This window comes from Triticum urartu, chromosome 2 (assembly GCF_003073215.2).
Source record: "Triticum urartu cultivar G1812 chromosome 2, Tu2.1, whole genome shotgun sequence".
Classification (NCBI taxonomy): domain Eukaryota; kingdom Viridiplantae; phylum Streptophyta; class Magnoliopsida; order Poales; family Poaceae; genus Triticum; species Triticum urartu.
In genome coordinates, this window is record NC_053023.1 from 429,783,742 (window position 1) to 429,803,723 (window position 19,982).

Genomic DNA, 19,982 nt, shown 5'->3' on the forward strand with positions numbered 1-19,982 from the left:
AGGTATCATGAGTTGTCGATGTTTTGCTTGGTGTGGAGATAGTTGACCCAGTCATTTCAGATGATATGTGATGCATATGTTAGTGGTGCATTTCATGGCATATTATGACACCGGTTATTTTCACTTTAAGTTGAACCTGATAATAACTCAACTTGAATATATCGTTGACCGGGTCATGGTGCCACTGAATCGAGTTTTTCCTAGTGCAACCACATTTTCCTTTATGGAAAGGCCTTTATTCGATACGTTGTCATGCCTCCGGCCGGTGCCTCCAAGGAGGGAAGGTTATGGGCGTGCGGTACCCTGGCCCGGTAATCAGACATCCTTGTGTGCCCGTTGTTGAGATTTTTGGTACCGTGTCCCCGTGTGGGATAGTTTACGAGTTGGCCACGATGGTGGTCGTGTGTCTTTGGTAGACACGGGGCCACCCAGGACTAGCCCAGAGGGGAGTGAGTCGGAGTGGCCGGGAGATTGTCATGGCAACGGAGGGGTTTCGTCGGAACGCTGTTGGTCCACCCGAATGGGAGTGCGAGGCCATGGGTTCCATGGTGTGGGTGCAGTGCGCTATCTCTGTAGAGTGTATTAATCTATCGATAGCCGAGTCCACGGTTACGGACATGCTCGAAAGTAGGTCACACCATGGGTCAACATTTAATAAATCTTGCACACTAAGTTATGAACTCTGCACTGTTGATGATGGCGGGAAGGCCATCGGGTTGGACAAGACCAAGTGTTGGTCGTGGTTGTGATCACCGGAAGGATCATCGTTTTAGGACAAATTTGGGTCGTGGTTGTGATCGCCGGAAAGATCACGAGATATTCATAGTTAAGATTTTGAGGATGGTACTGTTGTGATTCAAGAAGTGATCACCGTTGATAAAAGGGATTTTTCTCACAAGAGCATGATCACAGCATGTTGGTTATATTGTTGCATTATTAATAATTGGTTAATTATCATGATACTAGTCGTCGACCCGTGCGTTCGCACGGGCTAGCATATTAATTGCGGGGACAAATGAAGAAAATATACGGTTATTCGTGGCCTTAATGAATATACTGTTGGATACAAAGATTGCTAAATGTGTTCTTTTTTGAAACTATGTTTTTTAATTAAAATTAAAGTTAAATCTAAAACTAAAATTAGTATATAATTCATTTTTTAGGTATTACAGATTTTTTTAATATATGAAACCAAATGTAATTAGTAACAATTGTATTTTCTGTAGTGAGTGACACCGTGGCTTCTTACATGTGCGGCACAGATTTTTGCTAGCATGAGCGGCGGGTTCGGCGGCCGCGGTCGGCGCTGCCGTGCTGTCTAGTGAGCTCCTGTGACCGGCGCCATGAGAGCAGCTGCGCCGGTGGCTCTCGTGCATGGCGCGTGCATCGGTGACCTTCTAAAGTCCTCCTTCGCGAACTGCATCGCATCGCCGGCCGGAGCGCCGGCCATCTGGCCGTTCCCCTTTGCGGTGTGGTACGCCGTCTCCGCCGCAGCTGCAATCTCCTCCGGCGCCAGCGTTGTTGAGCAGCGTTTCTCATCCAGCAGCAGCGCTGGCGGCTCCTATCCATCTACCAAAGAAAGGAGCATTATCTTATCCAGCGCCAGCGTTTGTACGAACAGGTGCATATCGTCCCTTTGCCTTACCATTTCCTCAATGTATTAAATAAATTTGAGTAGCGTATGTCCGCATCCTGCTGTACAGTGTACTTCAGATACGATGGTGAAGGAGCCATCAACGAGATTGCTGGGCAGATGCAGCTACGAAATTACTTGTTCCAGTATTTCGTTTTGCAATTACATTGTCCAATTTTCTATTATTTATGAGACCGGATATGAATTGCTAGGCTATCTAAGAAATAAATGTTATAGTAATTGAGAAAATGATCTTTGTTCCTTAATGGTTTTGTAACTTTAGAACCACGTCCCTGATGCATATACATATATAACTGATATTGATTTTGTGAAATCAGTTGTGAGTCCTTACCCCAATATTTTTGTTTGACTGTAAATGCAGAGAGAAGTACCTTGCTGACAAATAAAATATTTCAGAGGCAACTATTTAAAACAATTTTAAAAATTCAATTTTAAAAAGATATGGCTGCTATGTCTTCAACACATTATATTTAGTTATATAAGAATGGTTGTATCTGTTGTAATTCTAGCTATTGAAAAACAAATATCTATAATATATCCTTGAAAACAATGTTTTCTGCAACCTTGTCGGATCGACGCTCTTCATCTGATATCAGTATCCGCAATCCATTTATGCTGGTAACCCTTGACATTGCAACATAGAGCTGTGTGAACACTTGCCTTTGTAAGTAGAGTCCAACCTTTTTGAGAGATTGCCCCTGACTTTTGTTTATAGTCATAGCAAAGCACACTGATATAGGGTATTGTCTCCTTTTCAGAATGGAAGGCCATTCTGAATCACTTGGTGACATAATAATTCGTGGGATGTAAACTTTGTCGCCAATGTTAGTACCTGTTATGACCTGGCCTTCGATCAAACGCTTCTCTAGCTGTGTTATTGTTAGTCTTGTCCCATTGCAAAGTCCTGCACTTTGTTTGAAGTTACTCATAGTCGTAAGCATTACTGGTAATCCTACTTTCAGCCTCAGTTCATGATCTGGTATTCCAGAAAATGTTAGACTATTTAGAAACTTAGATCAATTCAGACGCATGTTTAGGATCTCTTGACAGATGCAGAAATGATATGTTCCCTTTCCCCCTTTGGAATAACTGGTAGGATTCGCCTGGAGTCACCTCCCAAGACTACCATCATTCCTCCAAACAGTCTATGCTCGGCATCCTCATTTGTGAATCGAAGTATGTCTCTCAAACTCTTGTCTAGTGCCTCAAAACAGTGCTTGGGTGTCATAGGTTCTTCATCCCATATTATCAGTGAAGTTTTCTTTATTAGTTCCGCGAGAAATGTTCCTTGCTTGATGTTGCATGTCGACTCGTTAATGATCTTGAGCGGAATGTGAAATCTTGAATGAGCTGTTCTTCCACCATGTAAAAGAAGCGTTGTTGTACCACTTGAAGCTACTGCTAGAAGCCTAGAACTATTTTTTCTTCAGATCTTAATTTTCTTGTGACTGCTTTCCGCAAAAATGTCTTTCCAGTTCCACCATATCCGTCAATGAAAATCAATTTTCCAAGACTGTTATTACCTGATTCTATTATAACAGCAAAAGCCATCCTCTTATCTTGATTTAGCTTTTGCAGTAACTCTGTGTGCTCTATTCTTAATGAATCTTTATCTTAGTTTAGTTCCTCGTTTACTAATCTATTATTTATATCTTGAAGAATTGAACTATCTGGTAGTGGCATTCCTGGAAAATCTTTGAGGGACTTGCCACCTTTGGTCAACAGGTCTTCCATCCCTGCCAAGAGGATCCTCTTTATTTGCGCTGACTTGAGTTCTAGGGCCTGAAAATTGAGTATTCTTCTTTGCCAACGTTGGATGTCCTCAGATAGTAGTTCCCAGTTTGTTTGCCACAACTTTGCAGGATCCGTTACCTTGCAAAATCAAAGTATCGTGTAGAAAAGTTGGCGCATTTGAGGAGCAGAGGCCCAATGGGATGCTTCCTTGATGCAGTCATCCCACTCCTTGTCGTCATTAAGTAGACCAAGAGCATAACATGCAGATTTGTATGTTGGATGTACAACCCCATCAACAGTTCGGGTTTCTTCATAGAATCTGCATCCTTTCTTGGTATTTAGGAGCATTCTCAAGTAGTATTTTTAACCGCTTGTTGGTTGTGCATACTAAATCTTGCCTATGTTTTTTCCCACCATGCTTTTTCCTCCATTCTTTCTCTTTTGCATGCCAAGTCCATTTGGTTGAAAACTGTGCATACGTCAAACTGCGAGCTTCGTCATGCAATTGGTTGACTGTTATCCATTCTGTGAACATTGTCTTTTCTATGTTCGGGCGAGATACAATTTTATATAAATCCACCGAGTCCAGGAATACCATAACATGTTCATTCTCTAGGTGAAATTGTAACCTTTCAACCGCAGGCTCTCTATACTGAAGAGGAAACTGAAGTATGTGCCATGAGGCTTCACATTCGGATATGTACCAAGCATCAAGGTACCTCTTGATTTCGTCGTCCCTGTTTGTTAATTTGGCACCTCTTGCTTCTCTTTGTTGCTCTTCTGTTTCATCTTCAAGATTTGTAAACACTGAGTTTCAAGATTAGAAACTTCCTTAAATGAAGAAAATGGTAATGGAAATTAGCCATTCGAAAATGTCTGGCTGGTATGTATTAAGACTAGCCATATAGCCAATGCTTATATAGATATATGTTATCATGTATATACTGTAAGGTTCAAAATTATCAGACATATCTTAATAAGATAATGATTATTGTAAGCAGAAAATGTTCACATCAACATAAGTTTGAAGATCAATGAAATCTAACTCGTGGCAGTGGGAAAGAAACATTAATAGGACTAATAATTACCTAGTCCTCTTGTCTTGAGCTGGCGGTGAAGTTTCAACATAATCTACTTGTGTGTCCTGATAACTTTGTCATGACCAATATATGGATATATTTGTAATCCAGAATCTCTTTCCATGCAAGTCGAGAAGTCATATTTCAGGATTTCACTAATGGGAAATGTAAACAGGAGACCAAATTCCTGATGGAATTTTGCTAGTAGGCCTTTGGCCCAAAGCCCAACTAAAATTCTGAAATTCTCTTGGCCCATTCATGCACACATGTGAGTGGAGTGAGTGAGGCTAAAGTTTAGTCCCACCCCGGAAGTTGAGAGAGAGTTGCACCTCTTTATAAGGTGAGCTCTTCTACCACTTGTATGAGTATGAGAAGAGGAGACCTACACGCGCGCTCCTCCTCCTCGCTCGCCTCGCCACGCCATGCCTCGTCACGCCGCGCCGCGCCGCGCCGCGGGTTGCGGGATTGAGCCGAGCCGAGGACAGAGCTATGCACGTTGTCTATATTTTTGCTGCATGGGAAAATTAATGAGTCATTAATTAATAATTAACGGACGCGTTAATTACTGAACCGTTTCCGATTCTTTTGGATCGTGACGACTCGGACGTGGGGTTTACTCCCACGACCTACCCGGCCCGCACTATATAGTCAGGCAGACGTCTACCCTAGCCGCCGCCGCTTCGTATGGTTTCTCACCACCGTTCCAGATCATTGCGCCGCCAAGCAAGTCTTCTCCATCCCTCCTTCCGGCGTGCACCGCGAGAAGGGACAGCAGGCCTCCGGAACCCCGCCTCTCGTGATCCTGTACGGGAGAGGGGCGATCAGGTTTTTGGGGAGCGCACTCGCGCGACTGCTGGCAGCGACGACTTCGCGAACGACGACTTCTTCCCCGACCTCGGCAACCTCGTCCTCGACGACATGGGCGACAACGTCAACGCCGGCGGTGCTGCACCCGCTGCACCGTATGTGATTCTATCCTTCCTGTTCGAGATTGTGGTAGAATTCATGCTTCTAGTATGTGCCCTAGATGTGATATGTTCATCTGCTATGCTAGTTCGCATGATTAGTTTAATTTCTGCTGTTGTGGTCATGATTTATCTTCTGTTTATTCAGATTAAATCTTGGTAGTAATTTGCTCATATTTCCAACAATCCAAAAATCTGATTATAGGCAATTTACTCCGAGTGGTTTTGCTGCGCATCTGAAGCCGCCTGCCTTTAAGGGGGCGCAATATAAGAGGTGGCGCACGAGAGCAGTCTACTGGTTTCAGACCATGGGCTGCTATGATGCCACCAAGGGCAAGCCTGAGGGCGATCTTAATCCAGCACAGCTGGAAGCTTTTGAGAAGATCGATACCCTCTTTAAAGGCGCTCTTCTGAGTGTTCTTGATGACTCCATTGTGGATTCGTATATGTCGTTTGACAACGGCAAGGACATGTGGGCTGCGCTCGAGGCCAAGTTTGGTGCCTCGGACGCCGGCAGCGAGTTGTACGTCATGGAGCAATTCTATGACTACAAGATGACTGATGAGCGCCCTGTTGTACAACAGGCTCATGAGATACAGTCGCTCGCAAAAGAACTTGAGTACTTCAAGTGTGTGTTGCCGGAGGCATCATTGCCAAGCTTCCACCTTCGTGGAACAATTTTGCTACTTCCCTGAAACACAAGAGACATGAGTTTTCCGTTGCGGATCTCATTGGTACTCTTTATGTTGAAGAGAAGGCGAGAGCAAAGGACACACGTGCTCGAGTTGCTGAGGGAGGTTCTAGTGCCCACATGGTACAGAAGAAGAACTCTCAGCCCAACAAGTTCAAAAACAATAAGAACAAAACTCAGGGCAAAGGCAAGTTTGATACAAAGAACAAGCCATCACATTCTACCAACTTCAAGAAGAATTCTCATAAGAAGGGGAAGGGACTTTGTCATGTCTGCGGTGATCCTAATCACTGGGCTCCGAAGTGTCCTAACCGCTTTGAGGAGCACGAACATGAGAAGAGCGGCAAGTCCGCTAATGTTGTCATCGGTGATACTGATATGAAGGAATCAGGGTACGGTATTTTTCCTACCATCCTTTCAGTATTTCAATCCCCTGATTGGTTAATTGACACCGGTGCCAATGTACATGTTTGTGCTGACGCCTCCATGTTTTCTTCTTACCAGGCAACAGGGACTTCACCCGTGCTGATGGGGAACGGGTCACATGCCATCGTTTGAGGTGTTGATACGGTCGATATGAAGTTTACTTCGGGGAAGACTGTGCGTCTGAAGAACGTTCATCATGTGTCGTCCATCAATAAAAATCTCGTTAGCGGTTCCCGTTTATGTCGAGATGGTTTTAAGTTGGTTTTCGAATCCAATAAAGTTGTAATTTCTAAGTGTGGACAATTTGTTGGAAAAGGCTATGAGTGCGGAGGCCTGTTCCGTCTATCTTTGTCAGATATTTGCACTAAATTTATTAATAATGTTTGCCACAATAATGAGTCTGATATTTGGCATTCACGACTCTGTCATATTAACTTTGGTTGCATGACGCGGTTAGCCAATATGAATTTAATTCCGAAAATCTCTACTGTAAAAGGCTCCAAGTGCCAAGTATGTGTGCAAGCTAAGCAACCTCGCAAGTCCCATAAGACTGCAGAGGCAAGAGACTTGGCGCCACTAGAGCTTATACATTCTGATCTTTGTGAGATGAATGGCATGTTGACAAAAGGTGGAAAGAGATACTTCATGACGTTGATTGATGACTCCACTAGATATTGTTATGTGTATCTTCTGAAATCAAAAGATGAGGCTTTGACTTTCTTTAAAAACTATAAAGCTGAGGTAGAGAACCAACTTGATCGAAAAATTAAACGGCTTAGGTCCGATCGTGGTGGAGAGTATTTTTCCAATGAATTTGATCTGTTTTGTGCGAACATGGTATAATCCATGAGAGGACGCCTCCCTACTCACCCCAGTCAAATTGGGTAGCCGAAAGAAAGAACCGAACTCTAACTGATATGGTTAACACCATGTTAGACACTTTGGGTCTATCCAAGGAATGGTGGGGGGAGGCGCTAATGACTGCGTGTCATGTCTTAAACCGAGTTCCCACAAAGTATAAGACCATGACTCCATTTGAGGAATGGGAAAAGAAAAGGTTGAAACTCTCTTACCTACGTACTTGGGGTTGTTTGGCGAAAGTCAATATACCAATTCCCAAGAAGCGCAAGCTTGGACCAAAAATCGTGGATTGTGTTCTTCTGGGCTATGCTTTTCATAGCATCGGCTATAGATTTTTGATAATAAAATCTGAGGTATCCGACATGCATGTTGGTACGATTATGGAATCAAATGATGCAACTTTCTTTGAGGACATATTTCCTATGAAGGATATGTCGAGTTCATCAAATCAGGAGATACCTACTCTATCTAGTGAGGAATTCACTGTAATTCCTGAACCCACCATTGCGATGGAACACGTTGAGAATCCTGTTGAGGGTAACAATGGAACTCCTATGAGGAGTAAGAGACAGAGGACTGCAAAGTCTGTTGGTGATGACTTCATTGTGTACCTCGTGGATGACACACCCAGGACTATTTCAGAAGCCTATGCATCTCCTGATGCTGACTACTGGAAGGAAGCTGTACGTAGCGAGATGGATTCCATCTTAGCTAACGGTACCTGAGAGATCACTGACCGTTCTTATGGGTGCAAATCTGTAGGATGTAAGTGGGTGTTCAAGAAGAAGCTTAGACCTGATGGTACGATTGAAAAGTACAAGGCACGGCTTGTGGCCAAGGTTATACTCAGAAAGAAGGTGAAGACTTCTTTGATACTTACTCACTCGTGGCTAGACTGACCACAATTCGGGTGCTACTATCACTGGCTGCCTCACATGGTCTTCTCGTTCATCAAATGGACGTTAAGACGGCTTTTCTCAATAGAGAGTTGAAGGAGGAAATTTACATGGATCAGCCAGATGGTTTTGTAGTGCCTGGTCAAGAAGGAAAGGTGTGCAAGTTATTAAAGTTTTTATATGGCCTTAAACAAGCTCTTAAGGAGTGGCATGAGAAGTTCGAAAGAACATTAACTGCTGCCGGCTTTGTAGTAAACGATGGTGACAAGTGCGTGTACTATCGCTATGGTGGGGGCGAAGGAGTTATTCTTTGTCTGTATGTCGACGACATATTGATCTTTGGAACCAAACTTGATTTAATCAAGGAGGTTAAGGATTTCTTATCTCGCTGTTTTGAGATGAAGGATCTAGGAGTAGCTGATGTTATCTTAAACATCAAGCTGTTGAGAGATGAGAATGGTGGGATCACACTGCTTCAGTCTCATTATGTGGAAAAGGTCTTGAGTCGTTTTGGGTATAGCGACTGCACGCCTTCTCCAACTCCATATGATGCTAGTGTGTTGCTTCAAAAGAATCGACGGATTGCTAGAGATCAACTGAGGTATTCTCAGATTATTGGCTCGCTTATGTATTTGGCGAGTGCCACGAGGCCTGACATCTCTTTTGCTGTGAGCAAGCTGAGTCGGTTTGTGTCAAAACCGGGAGATGATCATTGGCATGCGCTTGAGAGAGTTATGCGCTATTTGAAAGGCACCGCGAGCTATGGGATTCACTACACCGGGTATCCAAAAGTACTGGAGGGTTACAGTGACTCAAACTGGATATCTGATGCTGATGAGATTAAGGCCACAAGTGGTTATGTTTTTACACTTGGTGGTGGCGCTGTTTCCTGTAAGTCTTGCAAGCAGACCATCTTAATGAGGTCAACTATGGAAGCAGAACTCACAGCATTAGACACTGCCACTGTTGAAGCAGAGTGGCTTCGTGAACTCTTGATGGACTTACATATGGTTGAAAAACGAATACCCCCTATCCTGATGAACTGTGATAATCAAACTGTGATCGTCAAGATAAACAGTTCTAAGGACAATATGAAGTCCTCAAGGCATGTGAAGAGGAGACTAAAATCTGTCAGAAAATTGAGGAACTCCGGAGTTATTACGTTGGATTATATCCAAACGTCAAAAAACTTGACAGATCCCTTCACAAAGGGTCTATCACGTAATGTGATAGATAATGCATCGATGGAGATGGGTTTGAGACCCACCGCATGAGTTGTCCATAGTGGTAAACCACTCTATGTGATCGGAGATCCCGTGAAGTAGAAGTGGGAGACAAGCTGTTGGTCAGCTGGGAGGAGAGTATCCCTATATTAATTATCCCACTCCGTGAAGATGCAATACTCTCCTGATCTGCATGGCAGGTTGATACTTATCTTAATGTGTTCCAAGTGGCTTATTCGGGTAAGCAGAGATGTTATCCTGCAGAACATCTTCCGAGGAACACACTTATATGAATTTGACTGTTAACGTCGCAGTCTGTGAGAATTGGGTGTTCTTTAATAAATTCATGAAAGGCCCTGGAGTATGACGTATACTCTCCACCCACGGGGAAGTCTTGCGGCAGCCCAGTATCGGTCAAGAATTTATGTGAAACTAGTTTCACAGAAAACTTGTAGTTCAAGGCATAGTCCACTATTCAAGTTGTGATCTAGTGTAGCATAAATTTCTAAGTGGAAGTTCAACTTCACAGTCTCCACTAAGCACCGATATATAAAACAATGTTTTGGAACTAAATGATGAGATGTGCCAATGAGACTTTGTGGAGGATTGTTGGAATTTTGCTAGTAGGCCTTTGGCCCAAAGCCCAACTAAAATTCTGAAATTCTCTTGGCCCATTCATGCACACATGTAAGTGGAATGAGTGAGGCTAAAGTTTAGTCCCACCCCGGAAGTTGAGAGAGAGTTGCACCTCTTTATAAGGTGAGCTCTTCTAGCACTTGTATGAGCATGAGAAGAGGAGACCTACACGCGCGCTCCTCTTCCTCGCTCGCCTCGCCACGCCACGCCTCGGCACGACGCGACGCGCCGCGCCGCGGGTTGCGGGATTGAGCCGAGCCCAGGACAGAGCTATGCACGTTGTCTATATTTTTGCTGCATGGGAAAATTAATGTCATTAATTAATAATTAACGGACGCGTTAATTACTGAACCATTTCCGATTCTTTTGGATCGTGACGACTCGGACGTGGGGTTTACTCCCACGACCTACCCGACCCGCACTATATAGTCAGGCAGACGTCTACCCTAGCCGCCGCCTCGTATGGTTTCTCACCACCGTTCCAGATCATTGCGCCGCCAAGCAAGTCTTCTCCATCCCTCCTTCCGGCGTGCGCCGTAAGAAGGGACAGCAGGCCTCCGGAACCCCGCCTCTCGTGATCCTGCACGGGAGAGGGGCGATCAGGTTTTTGGGGAGCGCACTCGCGCGACTGCTGGCAGCGACGACTTCGCGAACGACGACTTCTTCCCCGACCTCAGCAACCTCGTCCTCGACGACATGGGCGACAACGTCAACGCCGGCGGTGCTGCACCCGCTGCACCGTATGTGATTCTATCCTTCCTGTTCGAGATCGTGGTAGAATTCATGCTTCTAGTATGTGCCCTAGATGTGATATGTTCATCTGCTATGCTAGTTCGCATGATTAGTTTAATCTCTGCTGTTGTGGTCATGATTTATCTTCTGTTTATTCGGATTAAATATCGTAATAATTTGCTCATATTTCCAACAATTCCCACATCACCAACTGAGAAATATTTTCCTCTCCAAAGCTTAATATGGAGATTTAACAATTCTGCATTGGTATTATTTGCTGACATCAATTTTTTTTTGCAACAAAATTAATTTTAGTCTGCTCACTACCAGCTACGAACAAAATCTAACATAAGGCATCAACAAAACTGCATATACCTACAAAATAAAAATGATATCCACATAAAAGTAAATAATTGATTTTATTGCTAGATCACTTGTTTCCTTCAGATACAAAATATAGTGTGCTAGCGCACTTAGTGAAAGCTGAAGCAATTATCTATGAACCCCACAGATATTTAAAACTTTAACGTTGATCTGATAACCTTAACTGTGTAACTGCAAAATTAAATAAGGTATATAGTTGAACTTGTAAAAATTGGGACATAACTTTCAAAACCTAAATGGCAAAGAGATTTTCCCCCAATTGTACATATGCAATGTATTCATACCAGTGTAGATGGGTATGCTCATTGGCTTGTGTACATACCAGGGAGAGACTGTTTCAGGCCATTAGCAAGTCGTACATGCACACATGACAATGACTTGGCACATCTGCATTGTATTAGAGCAGTAAATTCATCATCGATCTTAGTTGGTAATTAGATAGTTTAGTGGCTGAATGCACTAACCAAAATCTATGAACTACGAACTGATCTAATTATACCAATGAAACAAAACATTAATACTTGCATATAGTATATGGTAATCTGCTTGATCTGCTTGTAGATATCATCCCAAGCACACTATACGGAGTACGGACAGGACACACGATGTGATTGGCTCTCTGGCGCCGGCGCTGCTCTGGCGCAGCGCGTGAACTCAAACCGAGTTTGGGGTGTGAATCTTGCATGCTGCCAATCCATTGTAGTTCCTGGAATCTGCCCTAACCCAGGTCCGTTGCTGGCTGCCTGCCTGAATACGTGCCTCCCAGCCTACAGTCAACGATGTCATGTGTAAGATTTGGATTGTGGGTCGTGCCTTTTCATTGATAATTGCAGTGGGCGCTGATGAATCTTGATGTCAATTTTCATTGATAATTGCAGTTGCAATGGGCGCTGATGAATCTTGATGTCAATTTTCATTGATAATTGCAGTTGCAGTGGGCGCTGATGAATCTTGATGTCAATTTTCATTGATAATTGCAGTGGGCGCTGATGAATCTTGATGTCAAGGACAGCTAAAAGATGGCACCCGTAGATGGAAAGAAAGATGAACACCAGCGCTAGGGCTTCAGCTCAACAAAGCGCCAATAGGAAAGAAGAGTAATATAACAGAAGAATAAAGGCTACATGTTACTTTCGTGCGGATTGGGGCCAGCAGCAACTGCTGACGAATGTGCACTCTGAAACCTTGCCAACGACGGCAATCGCCGAGGCTGCTTCAAACTGCTATCTGCCTATCCGTGCACCACCTCTGCTGCATCAAAAACCACGAGATTGATTTATTGATAGGGCTGAAAACGATTTCAAGATTGTAATATACTGTAGTTATAACCTGAAATCAGTTATAGGACAGAGAGGATCGGGGAGAGAAAAATGTTACATCGATTCGAGGATGAGAAGTGTTTTGGCTCTCGCCGATCTGTCGATGAGGGAGAGAAGAAGCAAGGGGTTACGTCGATGCCGTTGTAGAGGAGAAGCGACCGATCCTGCCTGCACGGGTCGGTTGTTCTTTTATTTTTGGAGATGTTTTTTCTACAATGGAGATGGATTTGTTTTGGTATAATTTTAATTGGCCTACGTGAGCCTATTGGACTTGTTATCTAAAAAGAAAATTCATAGCGTTAATCTGCACCATAATAATTCTGTCCCACCAGATGAACGACCCGTAATTACTAATTAACATGGGAATTTCTTGGAAGTGCCTAATTAGTATAGGTATAGATAGATAGATATAGAGGTATAGATAGATAGATAGATAGATTGTCTGTCATTATGTTTATGTCTGTTGTAAGCTTGCAAGTACATTCAATGTATTGACCTGGCGTGTCATGCCAGATTTCAGGAAAGCATTGTCGGAAAGGAGAGCTGCCCGAGTCTAGATCGTGTCCATATCGGTGTCTCTGTGCTATGGAGTTCCACTACGACGTTGTTCCGCTGCCACGTAGTTGTTATGATCGAGGCCTTTATGTTCACTAAATAATGTACATATTGTTCAGCGGCATCGTGTGTGTCGCTTGGCCTCGCTACCTGTTGTAATGTAAACTTTGATCCGCTAGCATCAATAAAGCGGTTGTTTTATGTACCAAGATGTTGTGTGTTGCCAGAAGACATGGTCTCTAGGCTGGCAATGCATGGTAAATCGGTCGCTCTGAGCCGGGGTGCCACATGTGCGAGACAGTGAGAGACCGACTGCGTGCGTTTGCCTCTTTTCTTCGTATATGTACTCCACCATTTGTCTGGTGTCCAAAAAAATATAATAACTACTAGCAATGTGTCAATGCGTTGCCACATGATCAGAGTAGATTAATACATATTCACCGATTTGATAGAAAAAAATCTAGTTTTGATGAGATAAGGGAGGAATGTTGTTGGTTTCAAGATTCAAGAAGTGGTATATGTCTAATTTTTACTGTCAGTGGGAGCGACACATATGGGATCACTGGGATCCCTTCTATGGTCGCCGGGCACGGGGTCGTGAGAAGAGCAGGTTTAGGAGCTAGCACACAGATTGTTTACCCAGGTTCGGGCCGCAAGGATGCGTAAAACCCTGGTCCTGCTTTGGTTGATGTATTGAGTGTTCTTGAGCTTTCTGAACTAGCTACGGTGGTCGTGCCCTTTCAAAAAGCCGAATCCCTCTCCTGGTCGCCTCGGGCCTCCTTTTATAGGAAAAAGGGGTTGTCACATTCGCACACAGGAGGTGGAAAGGCCTACAGTGCACGAGCTTATCGCACGGCGGGACAAAACGCATTAAATGCGCTACGTAGGTGTCCATTAGCTTTATCGGGGACGGGTACGAGGCTCGTCCCGTCCGTCGCTGCTTCGACACACGCCCAGACCATCGATGCATGCAGCGCCATGTAGGCAGGCAGGCAGCTGGGGTGGCGCGGTGGTAGGGCCTTCATGAAAACCTGCATGCTGCCACGCAGGTGCTTGCTGATTTGGCCTGGAAGCTGCATGTTGCCACGCAGGTGCCTGCCCAGCTGGTTGGGCTGGCAGCTGCGTGCGAACAGCGGCGGAGTCTTGGCTGGTGCGCGCCTGGCAGTGGCCCTGCTGATGCCCTCGGCAAGGGCCTTGCCGGGGGCCCGGCAAGGGTCTTGCCGTGGCGTTGCTATCATCCCGGCAAGGGTCTTGCTGGGGATCTTGTGGATTCCCCCGGCTAGGATCCTGCCGAGGGTCGCCGTCTTCTGGTCCTCGTCTGATCTTGTGTTTATGATCTTGATGAAGATTTGCATGCCACCACAGAGGCGCCTCCCGAGCCTTGGTTCCAACGCAGTTGTTTGGGTCGGAGCCTGCGGACTCAAGGGTGGCTCGCTCTACTGGTGTTGGGCAAGTTGCCCTGGCAAGGCCCTTGCTGGGGCTGCTAGGGGGGGGCCTCGGCAAGGATCTTGCCGAGGGAGTCCACCTCGCCGTCTTGCCCTCCTACGCTTTTGGTCTTGGCGTTGCCTTGGTCGTCTTGTGCTTTGGCTTCTCTCCAGCTTCCCTCCTCTGCCCTGCTAAGTGTGGCCGCGGCGCGTGGCTCTGACTGCCCGTGCACAAGTAAAGAGGTCAAAAGGAGAGCCCCTACTTTTGTACACCGGCAGCAGCCCCCGGGCCTGGGCCACACATAAGCGCGGCGCGTTGTTAGGCTAGGCCGAGAACGGTGCGCGGACAGGTGGGGCGGATTTTACGATAGTAACTTCTCATCCGCTGCGCTTCCCCACGACCCACATTGAACGCACAACGTGGAGGGTCGTGCGTGACGTGGGGGTCATGTGTGGGGCGGTTCCTGCACGCATGCATCACATCATGGTAAAGAGGCGGCTCGCACCTTCCCCATAAAAGGAGGGAGGCGTAGAGGCACGACCCATTTACTCGGGTGGACTCGGGTCATGGCCTTCAAGGCCCCCGCGCCCCACGATCACGGGGTGAGGAGCAGACGCTTCGCCTGTCCCTTCAATGCTGCTCGCTCGCCATGTGTCCCTCATGCAAGTGGCAGGAGCTGGAGGCAGGAAATCGGGCCATCGCTGATTGGGGCAGCGGGCCGGTCCTGATTCCCTGCGCCCCCGATGACTGGATTGGTCGAGTGGGGCGGCCGAGCCCCGACTCCGCCCCTTTATAAGGAGCGGAGGGGGTGGCATTCCACATTCTTCCATCATCCATCTCCTTCCACCTCCGCTTCTTTCTTCCATCTGCCATGCCGAGAGGAAGCGTCGGCCCCTCGACGGTGGCGGCGAGGGTCGCTGCTCGTCAACGCGTTCCTCCTCCCCAAGAGCTCCTGGCGGTGGAACCGGCCATGAGAGGAAGGGAGAGGGGGCGAGGCCGAGGTCGTCGTGGCGCTCAGGGGAGAGGAGGACGGGGCAGCACATCGGCCTCGCCTCCGCCAGCGGTGCCTCACCTGATGGAGCAACACATCGGGGACCAGCCCCGCGAGTTCTTCATCAGGCTGCGCCGGCCACCGCGTCGCCGCCTCCGTCTCCCTATTGCATTTTCTCGGTAGATGGAGCTCGATCCACCACAGACCCTCTGGTTGCACATGAAGGGCTGCGGGAACCGCGGCACGCGGGTCCACGTCGAGTTCCCTTCCCCTCACGTCATGTACCTCCGCCACGGATGGAAGACGTTCACACGCAACCACATCTTGACGGCGGGGCTTGTCCTCTACTTCAAGTTAACGGAGGGCAACCTGCTTTCCGTCAAGGTCTTCGGAGATCTCGGAACTCGCTTGAAGTGCTGCATGGAGAGCTCCTCCGACGATGAAGATTCCTCCTCAAGCGGGAGTGACGAGGAGGACAGCGATAGCGACGACGAGGGAGTCGAGTGGCAGGATGCCGACTCCGACTTCGAGTGACCGCGCCGCCCCTCCCTCGGTCACGCGCCTTGCCGAGGGCCATCCTCGCCAAGCTCTCCATCGGGGTGCTCCCCGTCGTCTCCTTGGGCGGCTGGCGTAGGAGGGCCGGAGAGGGCGAAGAAGGCGGGTGGCGGCCATCAAGTCGGAGTACGCGGGCACCGACACCTTCGTCGAGTATTTCCGGCCCGCTGCCTCATCTTGCAGCTTCTTTTCTGGCACCGAGATGTTCGTTTGGTACCTTCTGCTCTTCGCACCTCGCCTAGGCGCTCTTTTTGCCCTCCTGCCCTCTTGTTTCACCTTCTGAGGAGATGGACAAGAAAGGGATTACGAGCATGTTATCTCTTTTTTTAGTTTGTACGCCTGCGGGCACTTGTTAATTCTAAGACTTGTAATCCCCTTTGCTCATGTTTTTAATTCTATATGAACTGTAACTGTATGGGATGTTTGTAATGAAAAAAGGGTGCTTGCCGGGTTCTTTGTGCGTGAGCGAGGCCCATGCCAAGGATGAATCCTTGTTATTTTTAAGATAAACGTTGTCACCCGGCAACAGGCCTTGCCGTCTCCCCACTTCGGTCGACCATTCTCACCCTCTTGGCGGAGGCAGGGACGAAGTAGAGTTAGGCCCCTCGTTCATCTCATCGCCACCGCAACTACTACCAAATTCCGACCCAGGAGGTAGCCCTTGGGTATAGGAAAGGGGAGCACGGTGGTTTTAAGAACATAAATGAGGTTTCACATGTCCCAGTTCTATACGGAAATGCATAACAGGGGGGATGAAAGACTTATCTGAATCCGCAGCCCCCGGTAACCTTGGCTTGCCGTGGTTGGACCCTTGTGTCTTCAGCCCCGGCAGTCTTGGCTTGCCGGGGCTGGAGCGCCGGTTCGTTCTCTCTTTCCCAAGCGGCTCAGCAGAAGTGTCCGCGTGCCCTGTGAACCAAAGAGAACAGAAAGACGCCCACTCGACCTCTAGGCTAGGGGTTAGTCACTGCTAAGCACTATCAACCCTAACCGAGGGAAAGACTTAACCTAGTATTCATGCTATAACTTAGGGCGCCAGTGCTTCGTTTATTTATGCTCAGGGTCTGCGCATGGCTTTGTACAGAGGGCTACATGCCTTGCCGGCAAGGCTCGTACAAAAGGTGGTTCGTCGGGAGGCCCGGCAACCGCGCCTTATGGGTAAAACTTGCGAAGATGTTCGATGTTCCAAGAATTGCTTATTGGGACAGCGTCTTCGGTCTCCAGGCGAACTGCGCCGGGCGTGGTGACTCGTATTACCCGATAAGGGCCTTCCCACTTTTGCGTCAACTTGTTGGAATTCTTGGCCGACTGAACGCGCCGAAGAACAAGGTCGCCTTCCTCAAAGCTTCGGGCATGAACCTTGCGGCTATGTTAGCGACGCAAGGCTTGCTGGTAGCGTGCTGCTCTCACAGCCGCCCGAAGACGATCTTCCTTAAGGAGCATTGCGTCATCTTGCCGCAATCGCTCTTGCTCAAGCTCTTCATAAGCGAGCACTCGAGGTGACCCGTATATGAATTCTATGGGGAGAACTGCTTCTGCCCCTATACCAGGGCAAAGGGTGTCTGGCCGGTGGCTCGATTTGGCGTCGTCCTGATCGACCAAAGAACCGTCGGCAACTCATCAATCCAGCGCCTTCTGCTCTTGTGCAGCTTGTCAAAAGTCTTTGTTTTCAGGCCTCGCAGTACTTCAGCATTTGCCCTCTCCGCCTGGCCATTGCTCCATGGGTGTGCCACGGAAGCAAAACAGACCTTGCTGTCGAGGTCTCGGATGTATTGCATGATGGCGTGGCTTGTGAACTGCATGCCGTTGTCGGTGATGACTCTGTTTAGCACACCAAAATGGCAGACTAGTCCCTTGAAGAACTTGACGGCTAACTGTGCTGTCACCTTCCTCACTGCTTCCACCACCGACCACTTTATGAACTTGTCGATTGCAACGTACAAGTACTCAAAGCCCCCGATAGCATAGGGGGAAGGGCACAGTAGATTGAGCCCCCAGACCGAAAACGACCAGGAGAGAGGGATTGTTTTAAGGGCTTGAGCTGGTTGATGAAGCTTCTTCAAATGGAACTTGCACGCTTCACACCTGGTTACTAGTGTCATCGCATCCTGAAGGGTGGTGGGCCAGAAGAATCCCTACCGGAATGCCTTGCCGGCAAGGGCCCTCGACCCTATGTGGGAGCCACATATGCCTCCATGTATCTCTGCCAACAGCTCCAGTCCTTCCTCCCGGGGGATGCACTTCAATTTCACAACGTTCGATCTTTTTCTGTACAGGACGTCATCAACGAACTAGTACAGGGCAGACCGACGGGCTACTTTTTCCACTTCTTCCTGCTCCTCAGGAAGTTCCCCTGTCTGGAGGAAACGGATGGTATGCCGTGCCCATGCCGGAGCCTGGGGCTCGACGGCAAGGACCAAAGGCATCTCTTCCGCCATGGGGGCAGCCGTCTCTACGGCCAGGGCTTGGCGCCCTGCCGGAGCCAGCTGCCCCTTGGCAAGCTCGGAATCCGCGGCAACACCCTTGCCGGCGGCCCCAGGGGGCTCGGCAGGAAAGTACTTGCCGGGGCCCGATTTCCTCCGCTTGTTCTGCTCCGTTGATGGTTCAACGGATCGTTGAGTTAAGCGAAGCAAAAAGGTACCTGGTTCCACAGGTAGCTCAAATGCAGCGCGCTTTGACAGGTAGTCGGCGATGTCGTTCTCCTCTCGGGGAACGTGCTCTGCTGGAATACCGTCGAAGCGCTCCTCCAGCTTCCTCACCTCATCTACATAGGCCTCAATCAACGAACTCTGGTAATCTTTGTTGACCTGTCTGATGACAAGCTGCGAATCACCCCTAACGATGAGCTTCTTCACCCTGAGGTCTGCCGTGATCCTGAGACCGGCAAGCAGCCCCTCGTACTCAGCAGTGTTGTTTGTGGACATCTCCCTGGAAAGTGCTCTCTGGTAGGTGCGACAAGTGATACGTCTCCAACGTATCTATAATTTTTGATTGCTCCATGCTATGTTATCTACTGTTTTGGGCAATATTGGGCTTTATTATCCACTTTTATATTATTTTTGGGATTAACCTATTAACCGGAGGCCTAGCCCAGATTTGCTGTTTTTTTGCCTATTTTAGTATTTCGAAGAAAAGGAATATCAAACAGAGTCGAAACGGAACGAAATCAACTGGAGAAGTTATTTTTGGAAGGAAAGCTATCGGATGGACTTGGACCCCACGTCAGGAGCCAAGGGAGGTGCTCACGAGGGTGGGGGGCGCCCCCTTCTTCATGGCCCCCCAGAGCTCCACCGACGTACCTCCTGCACCCATATATACTCACGTACCCTAAAACTTCCAGAACAGACAATCGATCGGGAGTTCCGCCGCCAGAAGCCTCTGTAGCCACCGAAAACCAATCGAGACCCGTTCTGGCACCCTTCCGGAGGGGGCAATCCTTCTCCGGTGGCCATCTTCATCATCCCGGTGCTCTCCATGACGAGGAGGGAGTAGTTCTCCCTCGGGGCTGAGGGTATGTACCAGTAGCTATGTGTTTGATCTCTCTCTCTCTCTCTCGTGTTCTTGAGGTGGTACGATCTTGATGTATCGCGAGCTTTGTTATTATATTTGGATCCTATGATGTTTTCTCCCCCCTCTACTCTCTTGTAATGGATTGAGTTTCCCCTTTGAAGTTATCTTATCGGATTGAGTCTTTAAAGATTTGAGAACACTTGATGTATGTCTTGCCGTGCGTATCTGTGGTGACAATGGGATACCACGTGATTCACTTGATGTATGTTTTGGTGATCAACTTGTGGGTTCCGCCCATGAACCTATGCATAGGGGTTGGCACACGTTTTCGTCGTGATTCTCCGGTAGG

The 19,982-nt window shown here is 47.5% G+C and overlaps 1 protein-coding gene across 16 annotated transcripts; it reads left to right on the forward strand.

Annotated features, from left to right (window-relative positions):
• Positions 1-1,241: 1,241 nt before the first annotated feature.
• On the forward strand, positions 1,242-13,360 carry LOC125537674. 16 transcript variants are annotated; one of them, XR_007296041.1, is made up of 7 exons: positions 1,242-1,621; positions 2,413-2,478; positions 2,751-2,830; positions 3,314-3,686; positions 4,005-4,103; positions 11,843-12,069; positions 12,262-12,865. XR_007296041.1 is itself a non-coding variant. In XM_048700991.1 (4 exons), exons 1-4 carry the CDS (start codon positions 1,344-1,346, stop codon positions 13,155-13,157), a joined length of 501 nt encoding a protein of 166 aa, XP_048556948.1. In that variant the 5' UTR covers positions 1,242-1,343; the 3' UTR covers positions 13,158-13,360. The 16 variants fall into 16 exon arrangements, 5 of the variants coding, with proteins under 5 accessions (XP_048556948.1, XP_048556949.1, XP_048556950.1 ...); XR_007296040.1 differs by lacking the exon at positions 3,314-3,686; XR_007296038.1 differs by lacking the exon at positions 2,413-2,478.
• Positions 13,361-19,982: the final 6,622 nt, after the last annotated feature.

Excerpts from the sequence above, each read along its gene's own strand:
- LOC125537674 (XM_048700990.1), top strand. The coding sequence starts at position 1,344 with ATGAGAGCAGCTGCGCCGGTGGCTCTCGTGCATGGCGCGTGCATCGGT. Across the intron at positions 1,622-2,750 it reads GCCAGCGTTTGTACGAACAG|GATTCGCCTGGAGTCACCTC; the intron begins GTGCATATCGTC and ends AATAACTGGTAG. Across the intron at positions 4,104-6,627 it reads GATATGTACCAAGCATCAAG|GCAACAGGGACTTCACCCGT; the intron begins GTACCTCTTGAT and ends TCTTCTTACCAG.